Genomic DNA, 26,794 nt, shown 5'->3' on the forward strand with positions numbered 1-26,794 from the left:
CTAGCACAGCCGTTCCGCAGCCTCCCGCTGGTGGTTAGCCCCGCGGCTGCGGGCGAGCAGGCAGGCCGGGCGCCCTCGGCGGCTTGGCCCTCATCACCGTCCCCGCGTCCTCCCTCCGCAGCTCCTCGGGGAGGGGGGCGGTCGGTGCCTGCGCAGAGCCGCCTCCTCCCCGCCCCCGCCCCGCCTCCCCCCGCGCCGCCGCCGCCCGCTGCCGCCGCCGCTGCGCCTGCTGCTCCTCGCCGTCCCCGCTGCAGTGCGAAGGGCTCGAAGATGGCCGGTTGGCAGAGCTACGTGGATAACCTGATGTGCGATGGCTGCTGCCAGGAGGCCGCCATTGTCGGCTATTGCGACGCCAAATACGTCTGGGCAGCCACGGCCGGGGGCGTCTTCCAGAGCATTACGGTGAGGACCGGCGGCGGCCCGGGTTCCCGTCCCCGGACCCGAGCGGGGCCGGCCGGTTGTGGGGGCACGTAGGGCCGCGCGGGCAGGTGTGGTAGGCGGCCGGCGCCGAGGATGCGGCTGCAGGGTTGGCGGGGAGGCCGAGGCCCGGGGACGCCCCCTCGCCCGGGGCTGCGCTGACCCGGCGGGGGCGGCGGCCTGGCTGCCTGACTGCCTCGGCGGCCCCCGGCGTTCCCAGTGCCAGTCCGTGAGACGGGGGGAGGGGGCGCACCGGTTGGGATGGGGGGGCCGGCTTTTTTTTTCCCCTCGTGCGGCTCTCTGGGGTTTTCTGCAAGCCCTAAGGTTTGCTTTGCATGTCCCGGGGTGGAAGCGGGGGCTGGAGGGACCGGGCCGGGGCGCGCGTGGCCCGGGCGGGGGTCCTCCGGCGGCCGGGCTGCCCCTCGCTCCGCGGACAGCGCGCCGCCCGCGCCGCGGGCTGTGGGAGGCGGTGGCTGCCCGGCCCCCGGATCCTCGCAGCGACTTTGCGTAGGTTTGCGGGTGTCCAGGCCTTTGGGGCTTGAGAGAAATGTACGCCGACAACGTAGGTGGATTAGTGAATCTCGACTTCGGCTCTGGCTCCATAGGATTTTTTTTTTTTTTAATTCTCCAAGATGGCGAACTGCCATTGATTTCTCTCCTCCTATGGAGATTCATCGATATACCGTTATCCCCAATTACGCAACATAGCTCTAAAAAAGGGGGTGCTTTTATGGGGCTTACAATCTGTGAAAGCTGAGGGGACACTTTACTTCTCCAAGTCCCTCCCTCTTTAGTGAAGATAGTAAAGGAACTAATGCAGATTTATGCTTTACAGTGCCTCATTTTCTTGTGACCTGCTGGTTTTGACTTGGTTGCCACATGTTTGGGGGATAATTGTTACTAAGCCTCCGGTGCTGCTTTATTGTTTTGCCTCTTTCTGCACTTGACGATTGTGTCAAATACAGGGGCATTCCCTTAATTTCTTAGCCCCACGCTCCCCTCCCATCAAACGCCAAAATTCAGGCCCCCTATTATGAGTGCTACTAATTATTCTGTACTACTTAACATGGCTTAAGATCTGTGTGGAACTCAGCCCTTGATACTAGTACTTTAAGGTCTCCTATAACCGCAGTGGACTAGTTATTATAGAGAATTGGCATCTATCTGGCGATCAACTTTTTTTCTGCAGTCCTCTTGTCTTTGTGTGAGTTCCCGCTGTCTGGCTGGGAAGATTGCGGGAGTGTGCTTGGAAATGGCTGGGGCCTGCTATGACTCTGCAGTTCTGATGGGGGCGACGCCTTCCTTCTTATTCAGGGAATGTTAGAATGCACGTTTTCTCCTTTCCGGTTCTGGTGACTACCTCAGTTTCTTTCCCAGTCTCCATTTTCTCGGGGTTTTTGTTTTTTTTGTTTTTTACCGTTATCTACTGCAGTGCCACCAACAGAATCCTCTTTGCATTTGCCCAGAAAGAAAACTGATTACTGAGGTGGGAGGGGAAGGGAAGTTGGAGAGGAAAAAGAGAGTGGCTAGGAAAATAGGAGGGAGATAGGAATTTGGGAATGTGTTGAGGTCTAGGGTTTGAAGTTCATATTATGGGGCATATTTCAAGCTATTTAAAGCAGAGTAGAAGTGAACAGGTGTGTTAAGCATAGGCATTTTTTCAGGAGACTTTCAAGCAACTTTAAGTTTGCAGCATAACTGTAATGTGACTCAGTGTGACAGGCAAGCAGTTGTTAGAAGAGTTTATAGGTGAATCTTTACCATTACATAAACACCTCAGGTACCCCCTGACTTGAAACAGTTTGTTAAGTTTGCGGTTTATTTAGTGTCAACTATCAACTACATAGATTCTTTGCATAGACTGGTCTTTAGTTAGTACACAGTTAACTGACATGAAGTGATATAAAACATGTAGTCATATAAGATTAATTCTTTAGAAAAGACTGAAACTTGATTCTACATTAGTGAAATGTGCATGTCTTCTAGTACAATACAAACTTGGCATACAGTTTTTCCACTTATATGGAGGCATGAAAAGAATTACAACTTAATGTTTTTTCCATTCTTTTCTGTTTTGTTTTGTTTTGTTTTGGCGGGGGCAGCCAGTAGAAATAGATATGATTGTAGGAAAAGACCGGGAAGGTTTCTTTACCAACGGTTTGACTCTTGGCGCAAAGAAGTGCTCCGTGATCAGAGATAGCCTATATGTCGATGGTGACTGCACAATGGACATCCGGACAAAGAGTCAAGGTGGGGAGCCAACATACAACGTTGCTGTCGGCAGAGCTGGTAGAGGTAAGCAGAGTACTCTTTTGGTTAAAAGTTGCACGCTACATTACAACTTATTAAGCAGTTTCTTTAACATTTTGAATTAAAGTGTTAGTCCATAATGGCTATTAAGGTGGTTTTTGTGAACTGCCCAGCACTGAAGGGAGGCACTGCTTTGCTTTAGATTTACCAACTCTACATCAGCTGCATACACAGCCTCCTCTCTGAGATCCTGACTTTACTAAAAAACAGAATATTCACATATTATTCACATATGTTAAATTGTTTGGTTACTTTGATCCTTTTGAGCCTTTCACCTTTGCATCTCTTCCCTTTCTTGCATTTTAATTATTCACTGCTCAGCATAAAGAAGGAAAAATGAACATTCGCTAATTGTTCTGTTAGAAATGTTGGGGAAGGGGGAGAGAGAAATAATTAGAAAAAGGTTTTGTGTAGTAAGCCACCTGTTTATTAAAGTATTTTCAAAGACTAAGTGTGTCTGTGAAATTTAGATTTGAGAAGTAGGACATTATATTTCATGTATACACTTGGTCCAGAAGTTCTGGTGTTTCCTGTTGTCAACATTGCAGAAATTCTTATTAACCTAAATAAGTCTCACTACTTTTTTGCAAAAAAACTTCCAAGATTGAGGTTTATTATGACATCTAATTGATTTACAAATACATTTAAATGTATTATCCTTTGTAAATATTTTGTAAATTAAGAGGGCTGTGTAGCCTCAGATAGCCGACTTGGCACAGCTGATTTTAAGACCAAATCTACCATGTGAATGAACTTGAAGCTCCTCTGAGCTGTAATTTACTGCAGTGGTTCTGCCAACTCCTTGTGATTATCCTGAAGGTGACTCTTACTCTGATGTGAGTTGATGCATATGAGTATTTTTCTGTAGGAAAATTAGATAACTGAAATAGTAGACATATCTCCAAACATTAGCTGAGTTCAGATAAGTATGTTCAAAAGAAATAGTAACTGATGTGACAGAAAACTAGAATAAGATTTTTATACTCTACAGCACTACTGACATCTAGTGGTAGCGAGTGTAAAATCAGCAATGCACATGTATTTTGGGGCTAGACCTCTGAATTGCAACATAGAGGAACCTGTTGTTGGAAATAGTAATCCTGTTTCAGGATTTCAGACTCACTTAAAAACAAAGTACAGCGAAGATATCAATTAAGCACAAGCCTTAAGTACTTTTTATTTGGACTTTTCTGAATGGCACTGAAAATGCTCTTTAAAATTTGGTCTTGGTTTTCCTCTGGAATTAATAGACACATTGAGTCTCACTGGTAAGACATGATAGTTTGCACTTAATCAAGCCTCTTGAAGTTGGGGAGAATTTTGTAAATAATCACCTAAGTTTTGTAAGTTTATATTTGGGGGGCCAGTCTAATAATTTGTCATACTCACCAGTTTTTTGCCCTAGAAGATAAACGATCATACTTCTTTTTTCCTAGCTAGGGTAAAGATATTTTTATGGAGTGCTGCAGCTGCACTGATTGGGCTTCCAGGATGCAGTTTATAGTGTTTTCAGCATATTTCTAGTTTGAAAGTTCTCCTTTTGGAGACCTAATTGACTTCAGTGCTTGACAGTTTGCGGAAAACTAACTTAATGTTAACTTATTAATTGGGGTTCTGTCTGCTAAAACTTATGTGACTTTCTTGATTAACACTTCTTTTGAAACACTTTTCTTCTTTCTCTTTCAGTCTTGGTCTTTGTAATGGGAAAAGAAGGGGTCCATGGAGGCGGATTGAATAAGAAGGCATACTCAATGGCAAAATACTTGAGAGACTCTGGGTTCTAGCTGCTAGGCAGACTGTTAAGTATTAGGGGAAAATTGCTCTTAAACTTTCCTAGCTGTAAGCTTGAGTCTTAATTCTGGAAATTTTATTAGCAATGCAGGGTGATGGGGTATGAACCTGTGTCTCCTTTGTATCCCTCTGTTGGTGGGGAAAGGTCTTTCTTTCTGCCCTCCCCCCCCCTTAAATAATTCTGTTCACTTTTGTTTTGTTTCCCTGTGTACTCCAGCATTGGTTATAGTCATGGGAAAGGAAGGTGTCCACGGAGGCACACTTAACAAGAAAGCATATGAACTCGCTTTATACCTGAGGAGGTCTGATGTGTAAGCAGCCTCTCCCCATCTACCTAGCAACTGTCTTCATCACCACCCCAATTACGGTCACAGTGCTACCAGACTATAGATGGTAGCTAATTTTTCTTTACCTATTTTCTAATGTCATGATTCCTGTTTGCCCAATGGATCATTTGTATGTTAACCACTGTATGTAACCAACCCTTATCTGGCAACATAATTGCAGCACAACAATGATTTGCATGATACCTTGAAATTTGGGGGGAGGGGGCATGCCAAGTTGGGCATCACTTTGTCTTAGCAATTAATGGGATATTGATAACTAAAATAAGTTAATATTAAGCAAGGTGCCGGTTGTACAATCTCTAATTTGATCAATGTCTTTTCAGCACTTTGAGCATTTACTTAGCTCATTTAGTCTTCCTTTTGTAGCGCATGGTTGGGAGGAAAAAGTGCATGCATCTTTCCTTCACTCCTCTTTTCCCCCCCTTTCCCTTTGCATATAGGTATTTGGTTTGCTTCCATCTTTTATGCAGTGCCTGGTTTATTTAACCAAGTAATAAGCCCTTTCGTTGATGAGCTATTGAGAGCTGCAGTAGTTTGCTTTCAGTATTGTTGCACTTGAGTAGAGACAGACCTTCTGTCTTATAGGGTATGTGAAGAGAGCAACTGCAAAACGAGAGCAAAAGGCACTTCCTCCCATGACCTTACAGTAACCATACAGATCGAATCCCCAGGGACATTCCATCATTGCAGTAGCTCAGATTTGTGTTCCTGTCTTTTTCTTTGCACACCAGCTCTACTCTTTAGTAAAATTGTAAAAGGCTGCCATTATGGACATTAGGTATCCCAACATAACCATCTGGAGTGTGTCTAGTTTGTTCTTCATAGGACCAATTTTTATTTGCAGCTTGAGTTTTTATATGAAGTTGCATTATTGTGGACTTGGCTGTCTTGTGATAAATTTTTTTCATATGTGTTCTGTGCCATACTATTGTTAAAATGAACTGTTGCTATTGTGAGATGGATTTTAACTGACCTATTAAAGGTTTCTTTCGAATGGCACTACTTTAGGGACATTCTAGTATTTGCTTCTATTGTTTGGGCCTTGTGGATAATGTACAGATTTAAAAACAAATCTTGTTGCTGATTTGTCCATTTCTTTCCCTGCACTTTGTTACATCTGGGATACAGTCTAACTCATCTGATTTAATATGCATTTAAAAAAATGCCATAACTATTAAACACCTTGTTTACAGACAGATGAAATAAATTTATTCCAACCAAATACTCTAGACTCCTGTTGTTTATGTAAATTGTCTTACTGTCACAGTTGATTTTTGACACATTGGACTATACAGAATAGGCCTATACAGAATAGGCCAGACTCTGTTGTAAGCATAAAATCTTAAAATTGAGCTCATGGCCTACTCCATATCCTGTAGTATTATAAATAAAATGAGTGCTTGGGAATTTCTTTTTAATGGGCTTTTTCTGTTTTTTTTTAAAAGGCTTTTAAAAGTCATTTTGGGCTCATCTTTGGGCTTGTGAGAGGAAAACTGACTTACCCACTAGAAATTATTTTCTCTTGTAGCTGGTCTCTAGCTGTGAAATCTAGTGAGCAATAAGGAGCCCAATACCAAGAAGGGTTTCTGCATTGTGGATTCTTCTGTGTTGAACTGTCCTGTGACTTTAGATTTGGAAGCTATATTGGCATGCTGAAGTCAACCAGCTGGGCCTCTCACATAAGAGAAGATGTTCCTTAGGCAGCATGTAAGAAAAGTAGGATATTTCTGCAGTTTCTCTGGAGTGACCTATTAGCTCTATGTAAGAGTCAAGTTTAATTCTAGAGGTCATAAGGTCTCAGGGATATATTCAAGTTTAGTAAATGTTAGTTTAATACTCTTTATGAACTGTGAGGCAGAAGCTTGGAGCAGGAGTGCTCAAAAGTTGGTGGGTCTAAGCAAAACTGGGGAGCTGGTTGTAATGCAGATTCTGGGCTCTGGATTTTCACCCTAGAAGATGGAATTCCATAAGCTCCAGAAGTCCCTTTAGAAATAATCAGGTCAGTCAGTCTGATTCACTTTAAGTGGTCTATATGCTACCCTTTGAGAAACAGTGGGTTAGGGAATGGGAATCTCCACCTTATTAAAATACACTGTGCATAACATTTTTTTTGACAGTGTTGTCAGGCATTAGTTCTGAATTAGTACGGACAGGGATGTAAAAGTATGGAAGATAAGGAATTTGGGGCTACTTTGGTAGTTGGCCATACCTTCGAAATTGAAAAAAAAACTTCAACTTCCTGACCTGTTAAGAACCCAGTTACGAATAAAAGGTTGGTCAAATGAAAATTTAGTGGTTGGGTTGTGATGATTTGAGATTTTACAGTAATATACATTCACACTTCAGCTGTAAAGAACTGTTAGGGTAACTGATTAGAAAGCAGTGACCAAATTTGTGAAGGCCTTAAGGAACCTCTTAAGTGAAAAGTGTGTGTTTGGGAGTGTGGATAGGGGAGTAGAAGATGGTAGAGGGCAACTATAACACTAGTGTTTAATGAATTAAATGAAACTAGCCATTGGCCCCCTACCCACAAAAAACACTTATGAAAATATATGTAGGTAACTGTTTTATACTTAGTTCTAGCAATTTAACCTAAGGAAATGGGGCTTAAACACATTTGCATACCAGAATGGGATCATACCACATTACTTAAAATACCTAAACTTGGAACACTACAAGATTTAATTTTGAGGATTATGGGTTGAATGAATTATTGTATGTCTAGAGAATAAATAGTCATTGAATAACATGAGAAAATGCTCACCAATAAATGTCAAATAATGAGGTAATGAACAGATGTTGCATACAGTATAAATACATAGTGTATAATATATACATGTATTTTACATAGGTATTTCTGAAGGCAAAATATCAAGATAAATTCATCTCTGGGGTAAGTTTCCATGTGACTACTTTCATATCAAAGGTTTTAAATTAGGGAAGTATTTTTTAATGGAAATTAGATTTTAATTTTATTTAATGTTCTGTTTAAAAAGCTGTATAGTTACACCATGAAGAAATTATAAAAGATTTCAACTGAATATTAGTGTTGTCGACATACATATATTATATATATACACACACATATATGTTGGGATTTTTTTTTTTTTTAAACACAACTAAAAGTAACAGTTCGGAGTTTAAAAAGGGGGGGCAATTTTGCCTCAGAAAAACTAATACTTAAATTTAAAGGAACTCAAGTCCTTGATCTGATTTATAGATTGAGGACTGAGGAGATACAACATTTAATACGTGTTATAGTGACCTTTAACTTTGCTCTTTAAAAAAAATGGGTTTAGGTATGATGTGTTTAATTATTTACCTTAATTATAAAAGCTATTACTGTGTATTTACGTGGCAAGTACTGAGTGTTCTGTCTTCATACCCTACCTTAGGTTAAATGAAATTGTACAAATGACCACCCAGGTTTGCAAAGGTTAGGGCTGTGTAAGTACATCCAATTCCAGAGTCTGCTTCCCTACCATAGTAAACTGATGACCTGTTTCTCAGGCCTGTGTGTGATTTTTATAAGGAGGTTGGGGGAGGGGACAACCTGGTATCAGACAGTGGATACTGAATTCAACCTTTTATTTTCTTAAGTGTAAATACCTTTTTTTGATGGATTATAAGATTTTTTTTCAGAAAGTAAAATTTCCTCAATAGTGTTAAATTTCTTTTAAAAATAAATTTTTCTCTTTTTACATCAGAAGACTCCTATACATCATGTACTTAACTATTCTCTAATATGCTTTTGTTAACTAAAAAATTCCCAGTCAGTATAGCACTATCTGGATATTAACTTTATTCTTTCAAGGCTGTATAGAAGTCTGCTGTAAGGATGTACCATAATTACACCAGGGTACCACAATGTACATTATTGTTGGGATTTTGGCTGCAGTTTTAACTTTTGGGGGATTACCTAATTGGTTGTAAGCACTCAGTTACCTTGTATAAAATTCTAAGGTGGTTTTATATGACCTACATTACCTTAATTATTATACCTTTATAGCACTATATGTGCTATAAAAGTATTTACAGCATATACCTATATGTGCCTATAAATGAGGCTAATCTGGGTAGTAGTACAGCAGAACAAATATTTTGCCAGTTCTTAAAGTGGAAAACGTGTTTATTAACATTCAAACTCCCTTCATACAAGGCCATATAAAAACTCTTAGCATTTTGATTATACATAAGTCTATATTTTCTACATAGTTACAATGATGTATAATATAATTTAACTCTTCATAATACATTGTTTAAATACATCATTAGTTCTGTTAAACATAAGCAATTATTTTCAAATCCAATACTTGAACAATTTCCTCTATACATAGTTTAGCAGGGCTAATTAGCATAAGATGCTCTTTGTTAAGAGGTATATGATCTGAGTATTAACAGTTGCTGAAGTTTGGTATTTTTATACAGCATTTTCTTTTTGCTTTGATCATAACACAAAACCCTTAAGGATACTGAAATTCAGTAAGTTAAGTCCAGAGACATGTTACTTTAGCTGATGAATCAAATTCATACATAACACTATATAGTATTTAAAACTCTTGAGAGAAAAAAAAAACCCTATGAAATCTGCACTAGTATAGACCATTCCTATCAGGATAAGACTACTTGGGAATAGAAAGGAAAAAGACAGCTCTGAGTTTCTTTGTGGTGCTGATAGAAGGAAAAATGCTAAATTGTCACCTCTCATGAGAGATGGCAATTTAGGGGACAAATCTATTCCAGAACAAATATATTCCAACTCAACAACTCTAGGTAAACTTTATGCAAATGCGAGTTGGCTTAGCTCATGCTACATGGCCACAGCACTGACCTTGTGTGTAAAACACGAAACATTTGCATACTGTGATCTTGGTCTTAATTGCAAGCTATACTGAGGAATTTTTAAAAAATATTTTGGCTATATTTCATTCCAAAAGAAGAGTTGATTTGATGCTTGAGTTACAGCACCAGCCTATTACTAGTTACCAGTGAAATGAAGTACACTCCTGCAGATAAATGCCAGATCAAAAACACCTGTTTCAGTAATCTGATTAAACTGTAGAATACTAAAAAATAAGTTATCTCTACAGGAATCTCTGAAGGGAGCAAAAAAATCAAATTATATACTCAAACATTTGTTAGGAAATAACCCAGTCACCCTCTGAAGGTCAAACAGTATTTGCTATGTTGTAATCCCGTTCACCATTAGGCTGCAGTTGGACTACAATACTATGTGCATTAATTTCGTTTTCTGCATCACTACTGTCGGTATCTTCATTGTCGTCATCTTCATAGTCTGAAGATTCTGTCATGTTCTGATGTGAGCGGGACTCCGACAAAGCCCCAAATGACTGGGTGCTGACAGAAGCCAAAGGTCTAAGTAAAGGGGTATGTTCTGACACTTCATTTTCTTCTTGACTACTGTCTGTGTCAGAGTCTGAATCGCCTTGAGAAGGAACAACTTTTTGCTTGCAGACGGGACACGTTTTTTTGGTTTTAGTTAGCCAGGGGTCTACACACTTGCAGTGGTAAGCTGTTGAAGCAAGATACACATCTTTTAGGTAATATACTGCGGTTGAGAACGTTACATTTTTAGTTTCTTACCATGTTTTTTATTCATGTTCTTCTATATGTATCATGTAGGGACAAAAAAATTTGTAAATTTTTATAAATATACCTCCATCCTTTAATGACACCACTAATTACTACAAGACCTGGCTCACAGTATGCTAGTAACTCTTTTGTCTCCTCTAATATTGAGCCTACATATAAATTATACATAAATTCAAAGCAGTGTGTAATTATTCATACCATGGGAACAAGGAAGGATTCTGAGCTTGTCTCCGTCTTCATATTCATCCAAACAAATGGCACATACATCATACTCATCTCCTGTGACAGACGGTAGGAAATAAATTAAAAGATGTAGAGAAGTATCCTTAATCTTCCAACTCTTCAAGTTAGGTCTTCCTCATTCGATTATTTTAAATGTCTTTTGATTGATCTATCTGTAAATGATACCTTTTTCTTGTTTTCTGTCAGATCAGGGAGCTGCTTTAAGTTCAGAAACCTGAAGTTTTAAATAATTAACCTTTTACTTAAATTAAAAATGGATGTCAAATTTGTTTATTGTTTATCTTATTTTATTAATCACTGCAGTGGTGGTTTTTTTTTTTTTTTAGGTTTTATTTATTTATTTGACAGAGAGACAGCGAGAGAGGAAACACAAGCAGGGGGAGTGGGAGAGGGAGAAGCAGGCTTCCCGCTGAGCACGGAGCCCGATGCGGGGCTCGATCCCAGGACCCTGGGATCATGACCTGAGCCAAAGGCAGACGCTTAACGACTGAGCCACCCAGGTGCCCCTGCAGTAATGTTTTATATGACTATTCAAATGCTAGTTTTGAAATATTTTATACCAAAGACAACAAAATTTCACTGTTTAGATTTCTTAAAGTCTTGATAATTTTTAAAGTAAAAATGGAAACATTAGAACATACTCAAATGTTTTTTTTAATGTTAGTGGAGAAACAGTTGGAATGAGACCTACTAGGCTTCAAATCTCCATTCCAACATTTACTAGCTCTGTGGTGCCTAGCAAGTTACTTAGCCTTTGCTATCCAGTTCCTGTATCTGTAAGAAGATTCTGTCTACCTCACAGGTTTGTGACTGAACAATGGGCCAAGCATATAAGATGGTCACTAAATGGTGTTTATTAATACTGCCTTTTTAATTTATTGTTGAACTTACCACCTTTATAAATCATGAAGGTTTATTCATAGCTTATTTTGGAATTCAAGTGTAGTTAATTTTAAAGGAAGTGGCAGTCTTAGAGCAGCTTAAGTTGAGGCAGTAATGGCAGTGACCACTGTGACTGCTTTCGATTCAGTGTTTTCCAGTAAATGTATATATTAGGTAAAAACTTAAAAATCTCGGGCGCCTGGGTGGCTCAGTTGGTTAAGCGACTGCCTTCGGCTCAGGTCATGATCCTGGAGTTCCGGGATCAAGTCCCACATCGGGCTCCCTGCTCAGCAGGGAGTCTGCTTCTCCCTCCGACCCTCTTCCCTCTCGTGCTCTCTATCTCTCGTTCTCTCTCTCTCAAATAAATAAAATCTTTAAAAAAAAAAAATCAGGGAACAGGACAATTCATTGCCTATCCCACACACAGGGTAACAACCTTGGAAGACAGGTCAGAAATAAAGCCATTGTCTGGCTAGTCTGGATGAACATGACCTATAAAGGAGGGAATGATAGTTCTAGCCAAACAATCCCTTTAACATCCTTTAGTCATTTAAAATAGCACATTCAGGAGGAGTCCTAAAAAGAAAGCTTTCATGAAAATTACTACTTTTTGTTCAGTGTTTTGAATTTGGTTATTATAGTATTGAGTATCAAATACATTCTGTAACAAATACAAACTGCTATGTTAGAACCTGTATGTGGAGTTTGGTGAGACTGATCATATATATCTAAAACTATTCAAGACTAAAGGACTCCAATATATCTAATTATCTGTAATTATACAGTTGATCCATTTACATTGACTTTGAGGACAGTTTTAATAAGCAATTCAGTCATTAGGGATTTCTCCTACAAATCAAACTTTTAAATTTTAGGACTTTGTGAAAATGCCCATTAAACACAGATATAGTTACCAACAGAGGAGGTAATCTGGTGGATAAAGGCCCCAGTTGTCTTCAAAGGGACAGTTCTGAGGCACATAGTTCCTCAGAGGAGCTCAGTACCAGCTGTCCACAGTAACCAGCTCAGTAAGATAACACTCATTCCCCCTCTCTCCCCCCACTCCCTCCCTCTGTTTCCTGAGATTATTTCCCAAAGAAATCACCTGCATCTCCATCCTTGGTATTGTTCTCGGAAATTCAAACTAAGACAAGTTTTAAGCATTGGATTTTTAGTAATAATTTTATACTGCTTTCCTGTTGGAATTTGTTAGATCTTCAGCAAAGAGTAATATGATACTCGTATTTTACTACCAAATGTGAGTCCTCAGATACGTCATTTTTAAAAATAACAAGGGCAAAACATGCATAACACATGGCATAAAATCTAAAGGAAATTCAGTTACCGAGAAAAGTGTCATTGGAAACATCTATTACAGAAGCTAAACTGCAGAATTAAAAATATCAGAGGTTAAATTCTAACAGTATTAAGTATATAAGGCCGTCATTGTATCTGAAAAAATTATTTGTGCCAAACCTATTGATTCTGTATAACTGTACTGACATTTATTTGACCATCTCACTGACATTACAAAATGAGTAATTTCCTATGGCCATTTTTAGCCAATACCTCTTATAAATGACTTTTAAAATGTAATTTGTGTTAATTCAGTGTGTTATATAGATGGCACCAATGATTCAGAATTTAAAGTGAAATACCTCATGATTTATTTCCTTATAAAATGCTATACATTTTTCAGGGGGAAAAATGATATAGTTAATATAACTGAACAGGAACGGACTGGTCCAGAGCTGTGCCCCAAGGCTCTCAGCATCGTTTTATTAAGGTAGGAAGGTTATCCTGCATTATCCAGGTGGGCCCAGTGTACTTAAAAGTACAAGAGGGAGGCAGAAAAGTTCATCGTCAGAGAGGGATGTGACTATGGTTACTGGTCAGGGAGATACAGTTGTAAACTGGCTTTGAAGGTGGAGGGGAAGCTAAGTCACAAGCCAAAGACTATGATGGCCTCCAGAAGCTGGCAAAGGTAAGGAAATGGATTCTCCCCTAGAGCCTCCAGAAAAGAACACAGCCCTGCTGACATCTTGATTTTAGCCCAGTGAGACCTGTGTCAGACTTCTAGCCTACAGAACCGTAAGCTGTGTTGTTTTAAGCCACTAAGTTTGTAGTAATTTGTTACCAGAGCAATAGGAAATTAATACAGGTAGTATTGAGGTTAGTCCTAAATGCATGGACTTGATGCTTCAGAGTCCCTGATCTATCTATATGGGTCAAGTTTCAAAGGTACAGTTTGTGATCGTGACTAGACTGGAACTTAGTGCTCTGTAGAGAATTACTCCCCCCACCCCACCCCCACCCCCAGGCTTTGGACTTGTGATGAAATGGTAAAGCACGTGTTAGAATGCCGGGGATTTCATCCTGACCATTTTATTTATTAGCTATGTAACCTAGTGCAGGACACATCTCCATGTTTTAGTATTCTCATTAACATATCTGTATTTTACGATTGTGGATTAAAAGAAGTAACACAAGTAGAATACGTAGTGTTTGGTGCAAATTGCCACCTGATAAAACTGGCTGGAACCGAATACTGACTTAACGACATGGTGCACTGAAGGCTGGGGAGGAGGCTGCGCTCTCATATCCCCATGTGCTTCTCTCACATCGGATGAACTCTGTATGCTTACAAACAGCGGCAGTAGTCACCGAATCTGTTTGTATTACATAGGTAATTATGTAATTTAATTAAATATTCAGCAGTCCTTGAACTGTGAGTGTAAAAGACTGGTTTTATTTGACAGCTAGGTTGACTGTATTAAGAAAGAACACTTAATAAAAGCTAGTTGCAACCCCAGCCCCTCTCCAGCCAAAATGAGATTAAATGAAGTACAGCTGAGAAATCTTAAGAGAGTGGACAAATTTATGTACCAATAAAAAGCAAGAATGAAAGCAGAATCCAATTTTTGTGCCATTTAAAAATGCCTAAAACTAAAAATGGTAGGAAATGCATCACATACCATGACAACTTGGAAATCCAGTCAGTAGATTCATACTCAAGACCATGGCCCAACATCAAATAACTATTGAGCGCTTAAAGGTAAATTCAAGGCATTTATTTTTATGGTTTACAAACCAGCAGATTTTTAAAATAACCAATTTGTGCATTGGTTCTGGTAGCATAAAAGGGTTTATAAATGGTAATAAACGTTTGTTTTGTTACTGTCAGCACATGCTAGAAAGTTTTGCTTAGTATAAACCAGTAGTTCTTAACTGGGAAGGATTTTGCCTCCCAGGGACATCTGGTGATACCTTGAGACAGTTTTGGTTTCACAACTGGGAGATGGTGCTGTTGGCATCTAGTAGGCCAGGGATGCTGCTAAACATCCTACAACGCTCTAGACGGCCCCTCAAAGAATTACCCCATCTAAAATGCCAACAGTGCAGAAGCTGAGAAACCCTGACATAAAACCTGTCCAGGCTTTGTCAAGCAACGACTTTGGATAGGTGTTAAGTTACAGGAGGGGTGAGATTCAGGTCTATTACTTGAAACAGCATGGAAACGCTTCTGTCTGGAATGCTTCTGGCATGGTCATTTGAATAGTATTTTAGAAAAATTCCATGAATGCACTTTTAAAGTCCCATCAATCTGGGAATGTTATATGAGTAGACAGAACTTTGATTTTTCCCCTGTAAACCTGTTCTTCCTTAGTTTCTCTGCTACACCCTGGGTACAGCAAAGGCACAGAGTAGGAATCACACAGACCTAAGGCCGTCACTGCAGTGGCACGAATAGCTGATCGGGCCTGGGCTTGCCCTTAATGTCGCTTCCCTTAGGGCCTACATTCAGTCTGTCACCAAGTCCTGGAAATTTTATCTGTAAAACACATCCAGAATCTGTCCCCTTCTCACTTCTTCACTTACTCTGGTCTGATAGCCTGGATTACTATTAAGAGCCTCTAGTCTACATTCTGTTCTTGCCTCATGTAGTTCTTCTCCCTAACAGCCAGGGTGATTTTTTCTTTTTTTTTAACACACCCTATCAGTCTCATTTAGATGGTTCCCTGTCTCACTTAGAATCATCTGAGCGTCTTATCATGACTTTCATAAAACTACTTATCTGACCCTCATCTCCCTCCCATCTTCTCTCTCACCAGTCTCACCCCCCCTTCACACGTTTCAACCACAATGGCCTTTCAGTCTTGAACAAACTAATGCAAAAGTTAAGTGGAGACCTGCATTTAGCCATGTTATAATAAAAACATTTGGATGTAACATTAGGTATAGAAAGAGGAATCACCATTTCTAGAGATGACTAAAAAAAATGAACTAATTTGAGAGAATCCAGCCATAGCGCATACAAATTGATGCAGAACTTAATTGTTCAATTTAATAACAAGATAGTCTAGGCCTTAAAGTCAACTAGAATATAGGTTTCCTCAAAGTAAAAGATTTAAGAGTGAACATTCAGGGCTAACTAAACACAGGTTTCATGAAAGATAATAAAAACATTTTTAAAGAATTTACCCAGGGAAGATGTAGTATTGCATTCATGAACTTCAAAGCAAAAATTACTGTTCTTGTGGAGAAAATACCTTGCCACTTATTCCCTACTTCACCAGTCAAGAAAACAATGACAGCTCTTTCTAGCAAATAAACTAATTTTATTTTCTCTCCTCCCCTCCTCCATACCAGTTCCCAAGAATTGTGAACAAAAGACAACAGGGATAGAATATTTTTAAAGCCAGATTTGCTTGAGAATTCTTTGATTATTTTTAATCCCTGGGCAAAGGAATATTTACTTTTAAGGTTACATTAAGGTAGTTAAATGTAGTTATAAAAATTAAGCATGTCTCAGTTGATAGAGTAAAATAAACTATAAAAAGTTTTGTTCCACTTTTACATCTTCTGCTTTAAATGTGCTGTTGCTTTTTTCCAATCTCTGAAATCGTATCTTCTGGTTTTTAGACCTATCTTGGAAAATCTCAACGATTAAGCTATAAAATAAATAAAAGTACCTGGTAATTTAAAGTTTCAAATATGAAACCCATCCCCGCCACCCCCATTTATAACTCTAGGCTCTGGCTCCTTTGCATACTGCAGGGGAGATAGCTCCCACAGAGACTGCCTTAAATGCTTAAGGAATGTGAAGTGAAAACAGGATTTTTCATCTGCTAAGAAACATGGTGTGTAGTAACCAGTCTTTATGATTACAGACTTGGAGAAATACATTAACTGAATGACTCAGGAAACTTCAATCGAAGAGCTATTTTTGAGGGCCATAATGAGTAATGAGCTCTAAAAGGAAGTTGGCTGCTTCAGAAGCAAGAAAACAACTAAAAATGCTATTATTTTATATGTGCTAGAAATTACTAAGTATTTAAATCACCAAGTATTAATCAGCACAGACACTTCTGAAAGAGCTGCCAAGTGAAGATCAATACTATAGGAAGACTTAAGGTGATCATGTCCCCAGAGCACTGTAAACCATTGAGTGTTGACCTGTTTTCTGCTGGTTTCTGTGGGTCTGACTGTAGGCCTGTGGAAAACTTCCAAATGCCAGATTCTTTTTGTTTGTTGGCAAGGATTTCCAAAATACTGTTAACTTGCCCTAAAATTAATGTTTCTACTACATTCTAAAGCCTATGAGAGTTCTCTTAAGACTTCGATGGTTTGGTGCTGTGACTCACTGGAATGGTGAGTACCCACAGAGGTGTTCTACATGTCTTCAATCATCTAGTAGTGTTTATAACCATGAGAAAATTGCAACAATTGGGATCTTTTCCTAACATATATGCATACGTTGTCAAAACCATTAGCATACACTAGAATATGCATCATAGGCCTCTTTTTTTTTTCCCTTTAGATGTCAAATTTCATGATAACCAAAACATTTTAAAATAAAACAACTAACTCAGGATTATTGGAAAGAAACTTCAAGTATAATATTTGTAAAGTTACATATTTTTAAGCTGCTTCATGATTTTGGCAATCTTTTTTCACCTATAAAAGAAATGTTTAATGACTATTTTACTGACACTAATATTTTATTTGATTTTTATGTAAGGTTTTTTTTAATTTTTGTAAAATAATTGCTGTCATTTAAGGTGTTGCAACAAATGTGCATATTTGCACAAGTCACACAGCCAATAAATGGGGATCCAGAATCCCAACCTAGGTCTGTCCCAACTCCAGAGTCCATCCGTGGTCTTTTAACCATTATGCCTGTATTGTCTTCTAGCACATCTACTTAGAATTTCACATTTAAATAATCCCCTTTAATTCACAATGTAGAGAGGATAAGAGGTTAAGAAATACTCCTTTTTTTAAAAGATTTTTATTTATTTATTGAGAGAGAGAGAGAGAGAATGGTAGAAAGCGTGAGAGGGAAGAGGGTCAGAGGGAGAAGCAGACTCCCTGCTCAGCAGGGAGCCCAATGTGGGACTTGATCCCGGGACTCCGGGATCATGACCTGAGCCGAAGGCAGTCGCCCAACCAACTGAGCCACCCAGGCACCCCAAGACCTTAAACTGCCACTTATTAGAAATTAAAATGTTTCCAGTTCATAAGCCAGAGCATTTATTTCCTTCAGATTGCCACATATGGAGAAGGAACAAAGATGGTTTATTTCTCCCTCCCATGGTTTCATATTTTTACAAACCCTTCTCAGATGCTAAAAAATAGCAACATTCTAGAAGTTTAATTAAAGGTCAGATCTTTCTTATGTATTCTGATGATGAAATGATAGTGCATGCACAATAAGGAAACAAATGACTCCACTGAAGGAAAGAGCAGTATATTGGCAACTTTGTTTTTGGAAATGTGTTCATGAATTAGTTCACTAATTACGAATAAGAATAAAAAGTGATTGCCTTAGAGGCCATAAATAAATCCATGTAACAAGCTTAAAATCCAAATCCAAGCATTGGCCAAATTCCACTTTGAGTGATTTTCTTTTTAAACCTAAGGTTTCCCTGTGTTAGTCTTTATTGCTTCTAACCTGAACCTGAATGTCATTATCTTGAAGTTAAAAAATCAAAGTTAAAGGGATTTTATAATGACAAATATTGTGCCAGAACTCAAGTACTTAAAATACTTTGGTACTTTAGGGGCACCTGGGTGGCTCAGTTGGTTAAGCGACTGCCTTTGGCTCAGGTCATGATCCTGGAGTCCCGGGATCGAGTCCTGCATAGGGCTCCCTGCTCAGCGGGGAGTCTGCTTCTCCCTCTGACCCTACCCCCTCTCATGCTCTCTCTCTCTTTCAAATAAATAAATAAATCTTAAAAAAAAGGCAACACACCAAATATTAAAAAATAAAATACTTTGGTACTTTAACTAGTAGTTAACTACTTTAACTACTAAAAAGGTTTTGTTATTCTTTTTTCATTATTTCTTTTCAGGCCACTAGGAAATCAGGATGTTACAACACCCTTCGAGAGCCAACTTCAAGAAACTCAAATTTATATATGTCCTTAAATACTTGTGTGTTCTAATCCAGTAATTATTTTTCCCCCCTCATATAAAAGAAATCAAAAAACTTGAGCAGCCTCAGGTACCCTTGGGGTATAAAGTGTACGAGGCACTGGGCCTACATTATTTTTGCATGTAGCAGAATTACCTCTAGATACTTCTGCCTGTTGACTAGATTGGGCTAGTATTTAATTACCACTCTCAATGCAGCAAAAGCGACTGTAAAAAAATCATACATAAAATTTCCTTCTAAATGCATATAACTGATAAGAAAACACTAAGATCCCAATAGAAATGTGAGCAAAGGACAAGACCAGTTACAAAAGCAGAAATATAAATAGGTAATTTAACTTGTTAAGGTAGAATATGATAAAATGAGTATTCTCATATTTCAGTAGACCTGAAACTTTAGGAAATTTTATCTCAAATACATTTTTTCTCTTTGACACAGTAAATAGAGGAGAAGGGTAAGTGCAGGTGAGGGTAAGGAGAGGACTAGAAAAGAGGAATGGGAAGGATTAAAGCCTGGAGGCAATTTATTACAAAATGGTAGTGACTGAAGTGTAGTATTTATTAGTGTTTGAAGTCAAGAATTTGCATTGCAGCCCTGACACTTATGTTCACCCAATTATGCACTCTCAGGTAATCTACTTAATCTTTTTGAGTCTCATTTTCTTTATAAATGGTCACGATAGTACTTTTCTTAATTGTGCTGTTCTGAGAACTAAATGAGATCATGCATGCAATGTACATGGTTTGCCTTTTTTTTCTTATATAATAGGTGTGATACATGCTCACAAGATCTAAAATGGAAAATTATCAGATTTTTATTGGGTATAATGCCCATCCCAATCCAGTTTAATCCCAATTAACTCATTTGGTATAAATTACACTGACTTCTTCAGTTAGAAGTTAATGGACTGAAGACATGGTTCTCTGTGGTAATCACAGCTACAGGCAAATGATAAAGGTCAAGAGTACTAAGATACAAACCAGCCCTCTCAATCCCCTTCAGTCCACCTCAGAGCTACAAGGCAGCAGACCTTGGGATCTCTATTTCTAAACATGAAATAGTAAGATACTTCACCACCTTTAGGCAACTCAGGAATGCACTGATTTCTCAGAAGCCATAGTCACAACAGTAACTCCTACCCAACTTGGAACGTCATTATATTACTGCTTTGTAGCCATATGTAAAGTGCTTCTTTCGAGAAACTGAGAAACAGTCCCTTTTCTGATTTTCTTAAGAGTAAAATCAGACCAGTCTTCCCTTGAATTGTTGAACACAGAACAAATATCAACTAGCATTGGCTATAGATCCTTAGCCTTATGAAGAGATGAACTATGTCTTTTACTCACCATCATATCCCTAGTGTTTGGTATAGTGGCTGGTATAGAGTGGGCTCCCAATAAATACATGCTGAATAACAGATACCACAAAGTCTTTGTTCATTCAAGGAAGCATCTACCTCTCACCCTGGAACATACCACATGGACTCTCCCTGCTTCACTGTCAACCCCTAGTCTGTTCTCCATTCACCAGCATGAGGGATCCTTTTCCACAGTAATTTGAGCATGTCATTCTTTTTTTTTTTTTTAAAGATTTTATTTACTTATTTGACAGAGAAAGACACAGCGAGAGGGGGAACACAAGCAGGGGAGTGAGAGAGGGAGAAGCAGGCTTCCCGCAGAGCAGGGAGCCTGATGCGGGGCTCGATCCCAGGACCCTGAGATCATGAACTGAGCCGAAGGCAGATGCTTAATGACTGAGCCACCCAGGCGCCCCTTGAGCATGTCATTCTTATGCTCAAAAGCTACCCAAGTTACAGCATCACACAATAAAATCACAAGTCCTTGCCATGGCATGATCTGGGTCCCCATCTATCTCTGATCTCCTCTCTCACCACTCTCCCTCTACATTCCTACCATCCTGGCCACATGCCCTTTCCTGTTCCCTGAGTATATCAAACACTGCTGCCTCAAGGCCTCTGCCCTCAATATTCTCTCCCTTTCACCCCTCCCCCCAAGTTTATTCTCTGTTCAAAGTGTCCTTCTCAGAGAAGTCTTTCCTGTCTTTTCTAAAATAGTATTCCATCCCCTCTCCTGTCACTCATCATTTGTTTTTCTTTATTGCACTTAACTGCTATGTGGCTTTACTTCTTATTTGTCCATTTGCCCCCACTAAGCTCCACAGAGGCAGGGTTGTTTTTTTTTTTAATTTATTGCAGTTTTCCTAGCACCTAGAACAGTGCCTGGCACATAGTAAAAGTACTCAGTAAATATTTATTGAAGGACTATATGAGTAACTACACCCCAGTTATTCCCAGGAAATCTTGATCTCTACCTTCAACTACTCATCAGAAGACCTAATCACATAAATCTAAGTACAAGTAGCTAGACATTTTTATATAATGTAGATAAATTCTATATATCCTGACTGATGGAGTAAAGCTGTCCTCAGATTTTACCATCTAAATCCAATGTTGAATATGCCGGCCAACTCTCAGGACAACAGAAGTACTACACGGATTATAATGTTCGCATAGTGGCAATATTAGATCCTGTGCCTACTGACAATCAGAAGATCTACAAGAAGGAAGAGCTTGCTATACTAGGAGATACTGGAGGAAGGCACTAGGGTCAGGCCTTAAGGGTAACCTGAATTTAGAAAAACTAAGGTGGAAAAGATACTACTGAAAAAGTAACGGTTGAAAAGTATTTGCAAAGAAGAATAAACATAGCAAAATCTAAGTTATGCAAGGTTAGCGATAAGGAGCAGTGGAAAGTAAGGTTGGGTGAGGATGGAGGAGTCAAATCATGAAAAGCTGTGAATACTAAGATGAGGACTCTGATCTGACTTCTTAGGACGTAGAGATCAACTGAAAGCTTTCAAGCAGAGGAATGACCGATGTATGAAAACAGCATCTTAACAATTCTTCATCAGTGTGCTGAAGGAACCCAAGCGTGGGATGTAGAGGTGAGCCTGGAGACTAAGACTGACCTATTTGACACTCCCAAGATGCAAGTAATAAACTGAGGACAGGCTTGCATGACACAGTAAGAATGGACAGAAATGATCAGATCCAATGATCATTTTGAAAGACAACGGGGACTAGGCAGAGGTAATAAAAGGGGGGGTAAATGCAAAGATGGTGTATGCAATTTTAAGTAATGGCTGTTTGCTTAAGTTTTAAGTGTTTCATTTGGCATTATTAGGATACAGCTTGTAAAAGGAGCAGGCAAGGGACTGGAAGCAGATTAACAAACTAGTAATTTTTTTTTTTAAAGATTTTATTTATTTAACAGAGAGGCACAGCGAGAGAGGGAACACAAGCAGGGGGAGGAGGGGAGGGAGAAGCAGGCTTCCCCACAGAGGAGGAAGCCCGATGTTGGGCTCAATCCCAGGACCCTGGGATCATGACCTGAGCCAAAGGCAGACGCTTAATGACTGAGCCACCCAGGCGCCCCAGTAATTTTTTAAACTAAGAATGGGTAAATTAATTCTAAATACTGAAGAGATGGTTAGTATTTTGTGAGTATATTTTATCCTAAAATAATGTGTAACTACTACTAAAGACTAATTATAGCCTGAAGGACATGTGCAGCTTATTTAGACTACAGTGTGTCAGAATATACTACATCTGCAAAGATAGAGTATCTACTCTTCCTCAATGGACCACACATTTTATTGTAATATAAGAAATGTTGTATTGTGGGCTCCTGGGTGATTCAGTTGGTTAAGCATCTGCCTTCAGCTCAGGTCATGATACCAGGGTCCTGGGATCGAGTCTCGCATAGGGCTCCCTGCTCAGTGGGGATCTGCTTCTCCCCCTGCCCGCCCCCACAACTTGTGCTCGCTCGCTTGCTCTCTCAAACATAATAAAGTCTTGAAAAGAAATGTTGTGATGGAAAGCCATACTTTCCACTGAAGTATATATTTGTAAATATATAAAAGCAAATAATATATATAAACACACATATTTTAATATGTATAAAAGTAAATTACATTTGCCCTGTTTCCACTGCATTAGAAATTCTTTGAGAATGGGGGTCACATTTCAGATCTGTAAGTTTTCTTAAAATGTCCATTATAATAACACACTGACATTTACTTGGCAAATACAGAATAAGTGCCTGCTAGACACCATGAACTATACTAAAGCAGAGCCTAAAGGAAGAATAGGGACTCCGAGGTAAACAAAGCAGGGAAAGGCCAAAAAAACTATACAGAGGTATGTGGGTGGCGCAGGAAGTAGCTCATCCGGCTAGAATTTAAGATGCAAGGAAGAGAACAAGATGAGGCTAGGAGTATAAGCTAGGGTCAGACCATAAGGCTCTTATTCTAAAGTATTAAGTTTGAGGTTTTTTTTAGAGGGGGGAGCAGGGGTGGGCAAAGGGGGAGAGAGAGAATCTTAGCAGGCTCCATACCCAGTGTGGAGCCCGACATGGGGCTCAATTTCACAACCCTGAGATCATGACCGGAGCCGAAATCAAGAGCCAGACCTGACTGAGCCACCCAGGTGCCCCTAAGTTTGATTTTATTCTTACATATAAGTGATTCTCAGAATAAACCGTAGAGGTTTTCTTGCTGTGTATAATTATGGACAGGAAGCTCCTACTGCCACCACCAAACACAGTGGCTGGTTAAATATATGCTAATGCAGAAGGAGAAACAGTTTTGGACATATTAAATTTGAAGACTGTATAGGTTATCCAGGCAGAAAGGTCCATTAACTGGAGATACGGGAAGATAGGGACTGAAGCTTAAGAGAACGGTCTGAGTGGGACATAAAAGCATGGAGGTCATCAGGAAACAGCTCGCTAGGAAGAGGCAAGAACTAAGGAGAAGATAATCTGATATAAAACCCACAGATCTGTGTCTAGCACACAGAAAGCTCTCAAATGTTTGCTCTTATTATAAGCAGTAAACCAAACATATGGCAGCAAGGAGATTCCTATTTTACAGAAGATGACGACTAAAAGTACTGATGACTGATATGGGCGCCTGGGTGACTCAGTTGGTTACGCGACTGCCTTCGGCTCAGGTCATGATCCTGGAGTCCTGGGATCGAGTCCCACATCGGGCTCCCAGCTCAGCGGGGAGCCTGCTTCTCCCTCTGACCCTCTCCCCTCTCATGCTGTTTCTCTCTCTCTCAAGTAAATAAATAAATAAAATCTTTTAAAAAAATAAATAAAAGTACTGATGACTGATATAAGCAGTGCTCCCAAGTGCCTGCCTACTCACCAACCAGGACTGAGAAACATGCATATAAGAGAAGTTACTGATGGCAGTGAGTCGCATATGTCAAGTGTATGGAAGCAGAAAGCAGAGAAAGGTTGATAATCTCTGGACCATGCTGTACCTTTTTTACCCCTCCAAGGAGCCGTAACCTAACTTTGTGAATGTTTCATTGCTTCTTTCCGATTATGGCCAACATGGAACCAGTTAATGACTAAATGTGTTTAATGACTAAAGTCACACAGGATGATCAGCCTATGAAAATGTGCTGACATAATACTAATTGGAGAAAAACATCTTTAAATAAAAGTCATAAAATAAGTCATGGATAAAGAAGCCAAATAAGGCAATAGATGTGAAAACACTTCCCATAACACAGAGCTCTAAACAAATGTGATTTGCACCATTGGAAAACAATTGATTCTGAGTAATTGAGAGGAATAACCATCTCGTAAGACACAAAGCAGACACTGTCACATAACAACTACACATTTCTTTTTCTAAAGAAGTTAAGACATTCTGAATATCTAACCTGGCCTATGAGATTTCAAAGATTCTATGGTAACATGAGACTAGCCTTACTTGGTTCTGGTCTACAATAATTTGTACTTGAAAAGTCAAGATTTTGCATTACTTTCTTCTCACATCTTAGGGAGGTACTTACTAGGGCAGGTGGTATCAGAGAGGCAGGTTAAGTGGTTTGGTCAAGGTCACACATCTAATGAATAAAACCAGGTCTTTAGGTTTAAAATCTTGTATTTCCACCACACCATTTTGCTGACCTCCTAAAAATTAACTAACTTCCACATTGCCTTGGGATTCATAAGAACTAGGTACATATTCCCACCCCTCTAATTACTATAGGTATGGTACAAATTGCATAAGTTAATCTGTGCTAGAAAAAATCCTAGGCACTAGCTATAGGAAAGGAAACGACTTGTGATTCCAGTGGAATTTTGGGGCTTTCTTTAATTCCTAAAATGGAACAATTCCTATAGGGAAAAGAAGTAATATAATTAACATTCTTCACTGATTTCTACTGGATTTCCACCACCCCTCTTTTTCTTAAAAGTAGGCTCCACGCCCAGCGCAGAGCCTAACACAGGGCTCAAACTCAGAACCCTGAGAGCTGCGATCAAGAGGGAGACGCCTAACTGACGAAGCCATCCAGGCGCCCCTCTACCGGATTTCCCTTTAGACCCAAACCTAGTAAGAATACACCATTCCTTTCTTCCTTTACTCTTTTAGAGAAGTTTTCAAAACATACACAAAATAGCAATGACCGTTAAGACCACCTCATACACCGTCAGTGAGTTTCAATCTACTATTCTTGTTAGATCCGCCTTCTACGTTTTTTCCTTAAGTATCTTAAAGCAAATATCTAGAGGTAACATTTTACCAATGCAAACCTTTATATAATAATCTCTAAAAGATAAGGACATTAAAAGAACATAATCACAATATATCATATCTAACAAAATGAACAGTATTTTCTTAATATCATCCAATACCCAAGGCATATTCAATTTCCTCAGTTGTCTCAAAACAGTCTTTTTACAGATAATTTATTCAAACTAAAATCTAAGCAGGGTCCAAACATTGCATTTAGCTTGGTAACTTGTTTCTTTCAATCAAAAATACTCTGCTCCTTTTGTGTACCTTATTTGTTAAATAAACTGGATCATCTGTCCTGTAAATTTGTCTGCATTCTGAATTTGGGTGATTGCACAGATGATTGTTCCCTAAAATGGTTATAGTGCTACATCAATCATTCTATGTTCAGACCAGAAATCCTCCTGGCTCAGTGGCACCTTTATGCAAATTAGGAAAAAAGCAGTACTACCTCAAGGCACGTTTTTGCTATCTGCCAAAAATAATTATCACAAATAATAAAAATCTGATGACAAAGAATGAATGATAACCTCCCAAAGCTGTGCAGTATACAACCTGTACAATTTTATATTGCAGCCTGGATTTAGAATTTTGGGTAAGATAATTTCCCACAAGAAAAAGTAGGTGGGATTTCTTTTTGATAAACTGGCTTATTACTTCAGTTTATAACTTGAAAGGCATAAAAAAAATCAGTTTTCCACATTATCATTATCCTTTCATAATGGAGAACCTGACAGCCTTTCATATCTCAGACTGTGTTAGCCCCAAGCATCCAGACTGGGTGTGTGTGGGGGGGTGTGTGTGAAGAAATCAAGTTTAAGGTTTTTGGCAAAAGAAGAACTTTTTAAAAAATTAAAATGGTTTCCAATTCTATGTTCATACAGAAACCATTCTGATATCCCTTTCATAATTATGGCAAAAAAAGGAAAGACTTTTTCACAGACAATAACAACTATCAAAATGTGTTTAGTCTGCCACTTCTAAGAGGAAATTAATCCATGTACTCATTGGTTCTAAATTTTTCTTAATTTGGTTTACAGCAGAATCACAGATATGCTAAGAACAAAGTTTTAAATGGTCTAGTCATTTGTGCAAATTAACAACTCCTGTGTGTCAGTGGCTGAAACCGAGGGCC

General features: G+C 39.1%; 2 protein-coding genes across 6 annotated transcripts in view; one reads left to right on the forward strand and one right to left on the reverse strand.

The window, feature by feature from the left end:
- Window positions 1-217: 217 nt before the first annotated feature.
- On the forward strand, window positions 218-22,063 carry PFN2 (profilin 2). 3 transcript variants are annotated; one of them, XM_028103028.2, is made up of 3 exons: window positions 218-402; window positions 2,520-2,712; window positions 21,894-22,063. In XM_028103028.2, exons 1-3 carry the CDS (start codon window positions 271-273, stop codon window positions 21,956-21,958), a joined length of 390 nt encoding a protein of 129 aa, XP_027958829.1. In that variant the 5' UTR covers window positions 218-270; the 3' UTR covers window positions 21,959-22,063. The 3 variants fall into 3 exon arrangements, with proteins under 3 accessions (XP_027958829.1, XP_027958828.1, XP_027958827.1); XM_028103027.2 differs by lacking the exon at window positions 21,894-22,063 and adding an exon at window positions 4,736-6,057; XM_028103026.2 differs by lacking the exon at window positions 21,894-22,063 and adding an exon at window positions 4,414-4,822.
- RNF13 (ring finger protein 13) overlaps window positions 8,975-26,794 on the reverse strand; it is a 155,522-nt gene continuing 137,702 nt past the window's right edge. For 2 of the 3 annotated variants that reach the window (XM_028103024.2, XM_028103023.2), the window contains exons 9-10: window positions 10,677-10,757; window positions 8,977-10,398 (exon numbers count right to left, since the gene is read on the reverse strand). In XM_028103024.2, the coding sequence (XP_027958825.2) occupies window positions 10,034-10,398; window positions 10,677-10,757 (446 nt within the window). In that variant the 3' untranslated portion in view covers window positions 8,977-10,033. Of the gene's footprint in view, window positions 10,399-10,676; window positions 10,758-26,794 lie in introns of all 3 variants that reach the window. The other variant, XM_028103025.2, reaches the window with a different exon arrangement.

This window comes from Eumetopias jubatus, unplaced genomic scaffold, assembly GCF_037043125.1.
Source record: "Eumetopias jubatus isolate StellerSeaLion01/CBP00866 unplaced genomic scaffold, mEumJub1_p1.0 scaffold_1, whole genome shotgun sequence".
NCBI classification, from domain to species: domain Eukaryota; kingdom Metazoa; phylum Chordata; class Mammalia; order Carnivora; family Otariidae; genus Eumetopias; species Eumetopias jubatus.

Bases quoted from the DNA above. Each gene is read 5' to 3' on its own strand.
- PFN2 (XM_028103027.2), top strand. From the start codon at position 271: ATGGCCGGTTGGCAGAGCTACGTGGATAACCTGATGTGCGATGGCTGC. The intron at 403-2,519 runs GTGAGGACCGGC...TGGCGGGGGCAG, and splicing joins GCGTCTTCCAGAGCATTACG to CCAGTAGAAATAGATATGAT. The intron at 2,713-4,735 runs GTAAGCAGAGTA...TGTGTACTCCAG, and splicing joins TGTCGGCAGAGCTGGTAGAG to CATTGGTTATAGTCATGGGA.